Source organism: Narcine bancroftii, chromosome 2 (assembly GCF_036971445.1).
Source record: "Narcine bancroftii isolate sNarBan1 chromosome 2, sNarBan1.hap1, whole genome shotgun sequence".
Classification (NCBI taxonomy): domain Eukaryota; kingdom Metazoa; phylum Chordata; class Chondrichthyes; order Torpediniformes; family Narcinidae; genus Narcine; species Narcine bancroftii.
Genome location: NC_091470.1, coordinates 150,775,763 through 150,787,846, shown reverse-complemented (window position 1 = coordinate 150,787,846; position 12,084 = coordinate 150,775,763). Strand labels below are relative to the sequence as shown.

At 43.8% G+C, this 12,084-nt stretch overlaps 1 protein-coding gene across 2 annotated transcripts in view; it reads right to left on the bottom strand.

Annotated features, from left to right (window-relative positions):
* LOC138754368 (ski oncogene-like) overlaps positions 1-12,084 on the bottom strand; it is a 154,424-nt gene that overhangs the window by 14,289 nt on the left and 128,051 nt on the right. For both annotated transcript variants that reach the window (XM_069918556.1, XM_069918555.1), the window contains exons 2-3: positions 1,519-1,647; positions 294-418 (exon numbers count right to left, since the gene is read on the bottom strand). In XM_069918556.1, coding sequence (XP_069774657.1) covers positions 294-418; positions 1,519-1,647 — 254 coding nt within the window. The remainder of the gene's footprint in view (positions 1-293; positions 419-1,518; positions 1,648-12,084) is intronic.

Sequence of the window (12,084 nt, the reverse complement as noted above, 5' to 3'; positions counted from 1 at the left end):
CAAGTCGAGCCAAGAGAACATTAAACACCACAAAAGAAAGTGCACACGGTGGCATTAAGAAGCTTTCTCAGGGTCCGGGGCTCAGTGTGATGATGTGATCAAACAATACAGAAGTGAGGTCCCCTAATGGGATGAGTCCGCAGGAACGTCACTTCCAATCTCCTCACGGAAGATACATCACTTCTTCACTATTTACAATAACTCTTTTTAAGATTTTTCTGGCGTCCGTATGAAAGCTTCTAATTTTGTTGGGGTATTCTTATGCACCCTTGGAGCACAATCAGATACCTTACCTATCTCTGGAAAGTGCAGGAAGGTGAGTCAGAGATTCTTTTTCAATCGTTGAAGTGGCTGGTGACCAGGGTCTGAAGGCGGAGAGTCTTTGCTGAGAATGTACACAACTGCTACTTAGAACATTCTAGACAAAGAAAAACATTGTTTTATTTTGCTTCACTCCACACAATAACCATTGTGCATTAACTCTTTTCCAACTTAATTCCCTTCTGAGCTTTCTCTCTCTCTCTGTGCGTCTTCCATGTTTTTACGTTGACACGATTGGGAAGCCTTCGTGCCATTCCTCACGTGACCATGTCCGACACTCCAGCCAAATACATAAGGCCGGTGCAAACACACTTCCACGCACGCAAACACAAATAAACACCCCTTCACCAGCAGTGACCAGAAACTTGGAAACGTTTTAATCTCCCTGTTCCAGAAGTGTAAATGGCAGCTGTCCTGCACTTGGCAATGCCATAGCAGAAATTAGCCAACTCTCTGCCGAGCACAAAATGATCTGGGCTCTCGGTCCGTGAGGAAACCTGGATTAGATTATATTAGATGGTGCATTTGTTTGGGGAATTCACAAGGCAGGAGCTTTTCCTTGCTGGAGAGAGAAAGCAGTTTTCAACAGAATTTGATCAATGGAAGTCTAGAATACACACATGTCAACAAGTTAACGGAACCTCATCTACTTACTAAAATAAAACGTACTCCACAGCATTTCCTCTTTTAAGAACCTCCCCTTTCCTCAAACTGTTGCCACATGCTTTCCTCCCAGATTGACCAAGTGTGTCAGCTAGTCAGCTGCCAAATCCTCCTCCAATTCTGCTAAACATCAGTCCATATTACAGACTTCATGTCGGCCCCGAGACCAAATCCGGTTTTTTTTTGGTTATACAAGGAAAATCCACTCTCATACAAACAGACAGACATAAAGCACGCTCCCAGGCCCTTTCAGCCCACAAATCCATGCCGCCCAATTACACCCAATTAATCTACAATCCCCACCCCCCACCCCGGTACGTTTTGAGTGGTGGGAGGAGACCGAAGCCCCCTGGTCTACAGCTTTGACACGTACAGATCCTTACAGATAGCGCAGGATTCAAATTCCAGTTTCGATCACTGGCGATGTAACAGCAATGCGCTAACCGTGCCACAAAACACGAGTGACTTCTTTTCGCCCCCCCCCCCACCCCTCTCTTCTACAGAAGTTATTTAGTTACGAATGGAGTGACATACCTTAGTGCCGGAAGGAGAAGAGAAGGACCTCCACCACTCCGATGGCCTTTCCTTCTCCACTGTAGTCACGTGTTCTGATGTCGTCTCGTCTTTCTTGAACTTTTTAAACACAGTTTGGTCAAAGGGGACCTACACAAGGCAAAAAAAAAAACCCCAAAGTTCAGATATTGTTCAATGCAAAGAGACTTAACAGGAAAAAACCACTGATAACTGGGTTGGGCCATATTTCTCATGAAGGCCCTTTGAGGACACAGACGGAAACCTTTGCAAGATCTAAACCAGCCATTCTCAACGGGTCATAGCACTCTTAAAGGGGGAGGTGGAAACCACAGACAGAGCATACAAAAATTTTTTTTGTAGTCAGTAGCAGAGAAGTGCAGAAAAAACCCTAGCAAAACTTGACTGCATCACGGGGAAGAAGGCCCATAAACTTTGAGCGGAGTCCTAAGGGGGCCATAGCCAAACTAAAAAGGTGCAGGATGGCTGCTTTAAACCTATGGATGAATTATGGGACCAACCTGGAGAGGCCGACTTTCAAAAATGATGCCTGCTAAGTAGGTGGTTTAAGAGTTGATAAGAATAAGTTGATGAAAATCTGCTGTAATGATGCCAGTCAATAATGATTAACAATATTGGAACAGATAATTATTTTTAAAAATTTAGACAAACTGCACAGTAATAGGCCCTTCCGGCCAAAATACCCAATTGTCCCCAGATACCACCGCTACATTTTAAAGAGTGGAAGGAACCTGGTGCAGCCAAAGAAAACTCACGGAGACACGGGGAAAAGGTACAAAGTCCTTACAGATAGCGCCCGATTCGAAGATGCCCGAGAAGATTGACACCACCCTCCTTAATTAGTACCCTGTGCACCACCCTAAACATTCATGTCCTTTATCAACAATACACCCCGGCTGCTGTGTTATCTACAAACTGCTCTGTCAGTTACTCAACTGGGCCACTCTGGAAGCTAACCCACAATCTCCAATCTGAAGAAAGGCGAGTGCAGAAGGAACTTGGGGAGACAACCTGCAGGGTCCTCTCTGAGCTGCGCCTTTCCAAGTTTGGAAATATCTTGATGTTCCTTCGTTGCCGACGAGTTTAATTCCATAATTTCCCTTCCCAACAGCACCATGGGAGCATCTTCATAAGAAAGGCAGCTCAGAAGGCGGTCCACCATTACTTTCAAAGGCTAAACACAAGCAATGTGCTCAAAATGTGAATGGCCTTTGAGGCAAATTATTAATGGTGAGTGAAGGACTTGTCCAATAGTCTACTCGGTAGAGCAAAAATGAGAAGCTGAATAGACTCAGCAGGTTAAGAAACATCGGTGGAGAGCAAGGACAGTTTAGGTTTTGGGTCAGGGGCCTTCCCTGAAATGCTGACGGTCCCTTTCTCTCCATAGATGCTGCTTGCCCGCAGAGTCCCTGCCAGCTTCCCCGAGCTTCCAACATCCGCAGTTCGCAGCCCTCAAATAGATTATAGGCTAAAGGGCTTTGCAACTCTTGAAACTATCCCTGGGATTTGAGCCAGTGACATCCAGTGGTAAACATGCACAGCCGTAATTGGGTTATCAGAAACACAGTCCACACAAAAGTAAAAATGCAGTCATTGTGAAATTAAAGCAGAAAATGCTGGAAACACTCAGCAGATTAGATGGTATTCTTGGACATAGAGAGAGAGTGTGTCATTTACGATCTTTCATCGGCATTTGCTCTTTTAGTATTTCTGTGTCTGGCTGCAAGGAAGTTCAGAGGGACAGGCCTTCAAAGTCCAGGCACGGGGCTACACTGACTCAGGAGCCTCCTGTGGACGAGGCAAGACTGGCTGAGTTTCTCCAGCATTTCTGGGTTTTTACTGCCATTACACCATCTGAAGACCTTCGTGTTTCAAACCATTGCTGATGTTCAGCCACCCCCAGTCCATGTGATCTTGCTACAGAGTCCCAGGGCTCATACCAACGCAGACACAGGGAGAACATAAAAACTTATTACAGACAGCATGGGATTTGAACCCTGCCCGGTTCCGATTGATGGCGCTGTAAAGGTGTTGCACTAACCGCTACGCCAACCGTGCTCAGTGTTTCAATGTGTATTTTTAAATATTTTAAATTTAGACACACAGCAGACCTTTCCACCCATGAGCCGGTGCCGCCCAAATGCCCTAATTAACCTAGACACCCGGTACACTTTTGAAAGGAGGGAGGAAACTGTAGAGACCAGAGGAAACCCACACAGACACAGGGAGAGCGTACAAACTCCTCACAGACATGGTCCTTCATTCTAATTTTTGCTTTTGATTAGTGCGATTTTACATGGCTACAGTAGACGAAGCTGTGCTCCCAGCTTTGCCAGAGGGTGTTCTGGGTAAAGATTGCCTGAGGTCCACTCGTTCCAAACACCATTAGACGCGTGCAACTCAGAGACGTCTAGTGCAAACGTTCCCTTGAGCCTTGCCTTGGAAATGGCGGTTGGGGGTGGTTTGGTTTCACCATGCAACTAATTCTGGGCCTTTTTAACAGGTATTTGCAAAAGAAATGTTTTGTTGACTTTTGCATTGTTCCTTGATACAAAAAGCAAAGCTCAGGAATCATTGTGAATATACGCCAAGGAATTGCAGATGGAGCTGTACAATTTGCAGCAAACGTTAAATCCAACTGTTTACCAGTTTCCAAAAAGTGCAATCTGGTCAAATAGAGTGGAATAAAGATGGAAGTGGGAGGGTTGGTGAACGGGAAGTGGGAGAGGACACTCCACTCCCTCAAAGCAGCTCAACGGTGCAAATGCGCTTGTTTCCCCTCTGAAAAGTCAACTCGATATGCACTGGGTTAATTGCCAAATATTGCTTTGTCTACCATGTGAATTGCAAGACATGGCATGTAAATTATCCTGATGCATTGCAGAGCCCCCAGCTTGCAAAGATTTGATCAACAACAGGACTGCGTCTGGAACAGCAGCAATGATAGCACCAGTTAGGTATTTGGCAAATGCCCCTCCGTTTCTGAAAACCTCTCAGTTGGGGGTCCCAACACTAAAACCACAACAGGTGACAATGCCAAAGGGAGCCTGTTATTTCTCTGTCAGCACACAGAACATTTTGTTCGGACAAGACATCAATTTCAGGCTCACAGTGAATGCTGGAAACACTGCTGGAACACGGCCTCTTTTGTGGGTCAAGTGTGACCAAGACACAGTGGGCCAAAATTCTTGTGTTCCACACACCATTAACCCCTCGTGCACTAGGTCAGCATTTCTGAAGTTATTTTGAAAATAATTCAGATCAAGATTAATAGAATTGATATTAAATTCTATCCTCGTTCAACAATTAAACGTTCGTGAATCTTCTTCTTTGGCTTGGCTTCGCGGACGAAGATTTATGGAGGGGGTAAAAGTCCACGTCAGCTGCAGGCTCGTTTGTGGCTGACAAGTCCGATGCGGGACAGGCAGACACGGTTGCAGCGGCTGCAGGGGAAAAATGGTTGGTTGGGGTGGAAAAATGGTTGGTTCGTGAATCATAATGGAACATAAACAAATTTTATTGGAAGTATTCAGGGGGTGCTCAGCACATTAAGTATAGGACACAAAGTAGATATTGTGCGTTATAAGGCAAAGCTTATGGTTTGTTCATTGAACCTTTAATATTACTAAATAGAAGTGTAGAGCAATTACAGCACAGAAACGGGCCTCCTCGGCCCCTCTAGTCTATGCCGAACCACCGAGAAAGAGGCGGTTCGACAGTATCCCTGGGAGGGGAGGTCAAAGGAACCACAGGAGAAAGGAGCAAATGTCAATCAGCCCCGGCAAGAACTTTCCGTTCCCAAAGGAGAGGAATGAAGATAGGGTTTTCTGTCAACAATCGCTGTTATTCAGACGCCTTCTCATTGTGGGCTTTTATTTTTAAAAAAATTAAAATCCTCAAACTGTCTTGATAGGATTTATAGGTCAGTCCACATTGTTGTACGAAGGGCCTATAACGTGCTCTATGTTCTGAACATGAACCTTTCTGAAGATTGTTGGTCTCAATGCCAGGCTTTTCTGTAGCTCTCACATTTACACTCTGAGGCTGATCCTGTGGTACGCTCTCTGCTCCTGGAGAAACCTTTGCATCCTCTGAAACCCAGCAGGAGAACCGTCCAGGCAGTGCTGGGTGCTTACAGGCACCTCTGGATGCTTGCAGGAACCAATGGGCGGAAGCAACTCGAGGGAATGTTCAAGATGAGCAAGTCCCAGATCAAGAGCCATGGGAAGGACAAGGCTTCCACACAATGACAAGCCCATGCAAGGCCCGAAGAAGTTCAGGTAGAGAGACCGTAACTCAGTTCAAGCAAACATCAAATGTTCAACTCAATGCTAAGTTGAGTGTTTCTGAACTCTGATTTCAGCTGGCAATATTTTAGGGATTAAACTTTAAAAATGCACCTACATTTCCAAAGATATGTGAGCAGATTACAGCTAGTTTCAATGAAAACAGCCAAGTTTGGAATGTTCTAAAATATTGGATTGGTATCACACATACTCCTATCCCACTGGGAAGCTGTTCAGGATATTCAGTAATCACAAATGGCCAATCAACTCTTTCTAGCCCAGCAATCCACACTCAGAACAAACTCCCACTGGAAAAAAAATGTTGAAATCAATGAAGCGTCGTCTTTATGGCAGACAAGTCAGCTTGTGAGGAAACTTTGGTCACTAATAAATCTCGCGAAGACACTTTAGAGCAAACTGCATCATTGCTGTTTGGCAAGCATTATTCAGAGTCTTATTCTTTAACATAGAACATTACAGCACAGTACAGGCCCATCAATCCACGATGTTGCGCTGATCTGTGGAAACTTACTCCACAATAAACTAATTTTTCCCAATCTCACCCGCATAACCTCTATTTTTCCCTGCATCCATGTGCCGATCGAAGAGACTTTTGAATGTCCCCATTGAACCAGCCTCCACCACCATCCCCAGCAATGCATTCCAGGTATCCAACCCCCTTGGAGTAGAAACCTTACCTCTGACATCTCCCCTAAACATTCCTCCACTCACCTTAAACCGATGTTCCCTGGTCTTTGCTATTAATGAATTAAATTGATAACTAACCAATCACATTTCTCTGGGACAGGATTGTTCTTTGACTCTGGAAAAGTAGGAAAACAGAGGGCTTTGTGGACCAAACAATTAAACCACTTATCCCATCTCAGTGCTCCACTTGGAGCAACACCTCATCAGAACGTCCCATCAGCTCAAAACCCACAAGTCCAGAGCACTACATTTCAACATGACAGCAGTTCATTGGCAGGCTTTGTCTTAGAGTTGCTTTGTAAGTGTCATTTCTAAAAATGCTTTCGGATGAAAGGATTTGTTGTGTGAGTGCGCCGAGCTAAATCTGACCCAGGATAAAGGCTATTATTACAGTGCGGAGGAAAAACCAAGGGACTCCAGCAAGGTCAGTGACCCGTACATTGCAAGGTTAGTGGCTCACCCTTTTTTCTCCAACCCAAGGCTTGGAGTTAGAGGAAAAACTACTCAGCAGAATTAACTGTCCCATGTTTACAAGATGAAAATTTTATCTGAATTTCTCCCCTCTTGCTCTGCCACATCCAGTCCTCGTAATCCTCTCCGGGATTTTTCAGACACCCAGTTTCCCATTAATATTGAAACATTCTTAATTCCTCTGTAGAATTCTTTTGCTGGAGTTAAAGTTCAATCCAGTTTTCACAGAATGAAAAGCTGACTTACTCAAGCTTAAAGCGTCACTACAAAGCCTGTAAACCAGAGCCACTACAAAGCCTGTAAACCAGAGCTACTACAATGCCTGTAAACCAGAGCCACTACAAAGCCTGTAAACCAGAGCTACTACAATGCCTGTAAACCAGAGCCACTACAAAGCCTGTAAACCAGAGCCACTACAATGCCTGTAAACCAGAGCTACTACAATGCCTGTAAACCAGAGCCACTACAAAGCCTGTAAACCAGAGCTACTACAATGCCTGTAAACCAGAGCCACTACAAAGCCTGTAAACCAGAGCCACTACAATGCCTATAAACAAGAGGCTTGTACACTGATGTCATCATTGATGCGATGACGTGTTTGTATCTGGACAAAGTTTTAAAAATCACAAGGAAGGACAGTGCCATTGATAGGCACTGTGTTTATTACAATGCCACCGGTAAAATAATAAAACAGTACCCTGTTAATTCAGACACTCTTTGGTCTAAAAACGCTGAGTCCCTTTAAAAGACCTGTAGAAATTTGCCAGGGTTTCCGATGTCATACCAAACCTCCGCAAACTCCTGAGGTGCCAAAGGTGCTGACGTACTTTAACGGTGCCATTAGTCTGTTGGGTCCAGAGAAGATCCTGAGTCCTAAGATTTGCTCACCCATTTTTTGGTTAATTTAATGATTAAAATCCAGAACTGGATTGATGTTTTTGTTGCTGTGCTTTGATCTTCATGGTGCTGTTTCAAAGGTTTTTGAACACAAATCAGAAATCCATCAAAAGCAGGCAAATGCCCAGTCATAAAAATTAAGGAATAGGAACCAGGGTGAGAACTGATGGACCAGCTGACACAACGTTTGCAATGATACGTTTACAAAAAGGCTTCACGGAGGGCGCTGCATATTGCGGCAATACTCAGATTTGACTTCAGATTTGTGTGGAGTTGACCGAATTCCAGCCAGCATGCCTGGAATGAATGTTGGAGGCACTTTAATTGGCTTCAGAATTCCTGGCTGGGGAGAAGTCTAACTTTTGGAGAATTACAGCAGGAACTTCTTGTGCGCACGCTGATACCTTCTGAATACCAAGACAGTTTCCTCGCCAGAAGTATCCAGAGGTTGAAACTCTGCATGGTTTCCATTGATCTCCTGCTTCAAACATGGTCTTTCCACCTTCTCCCTGGAGATCTACCAGTCTCCCATTGGAGTTCGAGTGGGCAAGCCATGGAATTTTAGCTCCACTGTGTTTATTGCATGGCAGTGTCAATCCCCAGTGTGTCAGCTTGTTATTTAAATTAATTCTGCAACAATAAACAGCAGTGGCAAACAATTTGAGCGCAGGTTTTGTTTTTCAGTTCGGTGAATTCTCTCCTTGGAAAGGCAACAGAGTGAGTCAGGATGAAAGTACTTGGGTCCCTGTACTTAGATTAGAAAACAGGACATTCTCTTTGATAACACTGCAAGTTTTCCTCTTGCTGTATGACCATGTGAAATCAACTGATACTGATCATCAAAACACAGCAATAGAATGAGGCCATTCAGCCCCTTGAGTATTCTAAGCAGACGATTTACCTGGCATTATTCCACAATCCTTGATACCCTTAGCTAACAACAATCTATTGATCACCTGTTCAATATTTGACATGGCTCAGCCAGCATTTCCATTGGCGGTAGCCAGGAAGTATACAGCGGTTTTGTGGAAGTCCGACTCCCAGTTAAGTATAATGCGATGGAATATGGAAATTCAGAGTAGCATTCCCCTGGAGAAAATCACATAAAACCTACAGAGGAAACATGGCTTATTCGGCAGAGTATGGCAAGCTTACTTGCAAGTACATTGGTACTCCGATAGATTGATTCCCCCCCCCCCCCCCCCACCCTGCTTTTAAAAAAGGATAAGGTTAAAGGATCCCATTTCCATGATCCTTCATGTTAAAAAGAAATTGCTTCCTCCTTTCATTCGTTGAAATTAGAATTGGACTTTCCAGGGCACACTGTGTTCTGAAGTGTCATCTGCACTACCACAGAAAATAGGTACTTATCAGATCCCCTAATAGAGCCAGGTCTAAATCACATTCAAACCTCAACTCAAGGGGTGCCAGAATCAGCTAAGAGTGAAAGAGTTTCCCAGGGTCCAATTTGCACGATACCCTATCAAGAGGTTTGTTACAGAATGGGCTGCAAAAAAAAAGAACATTTTACATCAATGTCACTGGTTGGTTGGTTGGAAGATTGAAAGTTGAATCACAAGATATTTAACACTGGCAATTTCACAGGTCATACACGTGAAAATCAATAATTTTAAAAAAACCAGGGTGACTGAATATTTAGTAATATTCAGCTACATATAAAGATTAACACCAGCATATTTATGCGGTAAAACTTCTACCATTTAAACTCACTGCTTTTGCTGAGAACTACAATTTCTTATCCACAGTTGGACAAATTGTTCATTAAAACGAGTTTGAATCAATTTTACAGTTTGTTCTTAAAAAATTATGTTCAATCCAAAAATAACTAAACCAATGTTGAAATTATATTAATTATCATGATTAAACTTTTACCCTCGCATAAAATGTTAAAATAATCTACACTTCACCAGGGCATTATCAGCCACTGGGCCCCAGCTCGTAATTCCACTATAGCATGTGGTTAGATTGGGAAAGGGCGCCACTTCCTTTGCATTTCTCTGTAGTATAGCTAATGGCTGCAAGTTCTGATAATGGCTTTTATTCAAAGTTAAAGCCCCAAGAAATGGGTTGTTGTTTGTAACCACTCTTAGACTTCAAGGACTGGCTATTCAGAGCTTGTCTGTGAGAGTAAGTCACGTTTAAAAACAGCAAGCAGAAATTACAGTAGAGAGGATATTGAACATCTAGCCACGTCAAAAGAGATGTCTGAGGTGTAGAGGCAATCACACAACAGTAAACGCGTCACATATTTTGCCCTGTTGCATTTTTGTATGTTCATTAACACTCATTTTTATTTTTCTTCTGATTTTCACAATTGGATTGCATTCTATTTCTTTTGACAGCTTTCAATCCTTTCCTTCATCAAGGGCGAACTTAAAATAACAAGTCCACATCACGGAGACACAAGAGACCGTTAAAAAAAACAACCTGCTGAGGACGTCAGTGGGTTAGGCAGCAGCATCTATGGAGGAAGGAAGAAGGGCTGACAAGTGGGGCTGAGACCCTATCTAAGGACTGAGAGTATAGCGAGGGGACAGCCAGTATAAAGAGGGGCGCAGGAGGGGCAGGAAGGTGATAGGTGGAACCACAATCAGTCGGCTGAAATAGATGGTCCACTTGTACAGCATTTACACGTTGTATGGAACTGTGGCATTCCGTTTCAAAGTCTCTTGGGCCCATTGTTAATAACAGGAACCAGTGAGTTCTCACAGCTGTGGCCATGCATTACAGACCTGCAGCATCAAGATGTTTGACATAAATTTGATTGGAAACGCTTGAACCATGTGGCATTTCTCAGGTTGTAAATAAATTGCGATGTATACTTTAAAATTAATTTCTATTTTCACAAACTTACCAGCAGTGAGGGTTGTTTTATTTAAATCAGTCAAGCACTGCATTTAATTCATGTAGAAATCTAAAACCTAATCATCGTTCATACCAACTCAAAGTTCTGCAGTTGATTCACTACAAGGTGGGAAGTCCTCCCAGCATTGCACTCAGCTAGAAGTTCCACACTGCTGGAGAAGATGTGTGGCACTGAAGGGCTGGCTAAGGCTCTGAACACCAAAGAACGACCTGTAAGGTACAGATTCCACAGCAGCAGAGCGTGCAAGGTTGGATTGCTGTTTACAGCTCAAGATGGTCTCGACCAATCAACTGGGTGCCAAATCCAGCGCGTACAGGACGCCCTGTCGCGTATTTGGCATGGTTGGATATGGCATGCACGCGCACACACACAGAGAATGAATTATGACTTTGGGAAGGTGCTGATCACGGTTGGGCATTCAACATAATTTAATTGCATTGCGCACAGAAATGTGGTGTGATGTGATTTTCAATCTCCCAATGTTGCTGCACCCCACCTTCTCAGTGTGTGGTTAACAGTATTTCATTTATAACTATGTTGCTTCACACCATGAGGATACAAAGATGCTCAGCATTCAGCTCTCCAAGCAAGATCACTGTAACGTATTCAGACATTGGTTTCCTGGAATATCTACAGATGACTGGTGAGATTTCTAGCTTTCACTGACAGGTCATCCTTCATGATAGTGAGCCAGACGAGCTGGTGAATCACCAGTTCAACTGGTCAAAGTGGTTTGTTCAGGAACCGAACCACCAAGACTCCCACAATGAAATAACTTGCCTCTGTATTCTCAGTACTGCGCGGCGTACATTTGATTTATCTCAAAGCCACTGAAGGATCCAAGCAACTGGCTACTCTCAAAGGAGCCTCACAGTGACATAATGCCAACAGAAAATCACCAAAGATGGAGTTGGCGGAGGCCTAGATTTGATGGACTCCAAAATTGGGTGTTGGGATGACCATCGCGTTTATCCTAGGATCAGTGTTTTCAATGCAGACTACTTTAGGCTGCTCAGTAATTATGATTGCCTCACAGAACCAGCATTAAACCTAATTTGGGGTGACCATATAACTCAGCAGGGACATAGAATTAGGCAGCTTTTCATCTTTGAGCCAACCTGCACTATGTAAAGGGGAGGTGTATTGTGTTTACAGCAGTGAAGACATTTTTTACTGTGCACCACCCATTATTCAACACTTTGTCTAAGAGCGAATTGTTTCTTGAACACACTAGGCTCCCGCTGAACTGCCTTTCCCACTCTTCTATCGCTCCCGCTATCCCTTGTAGAGTCTGTCCTC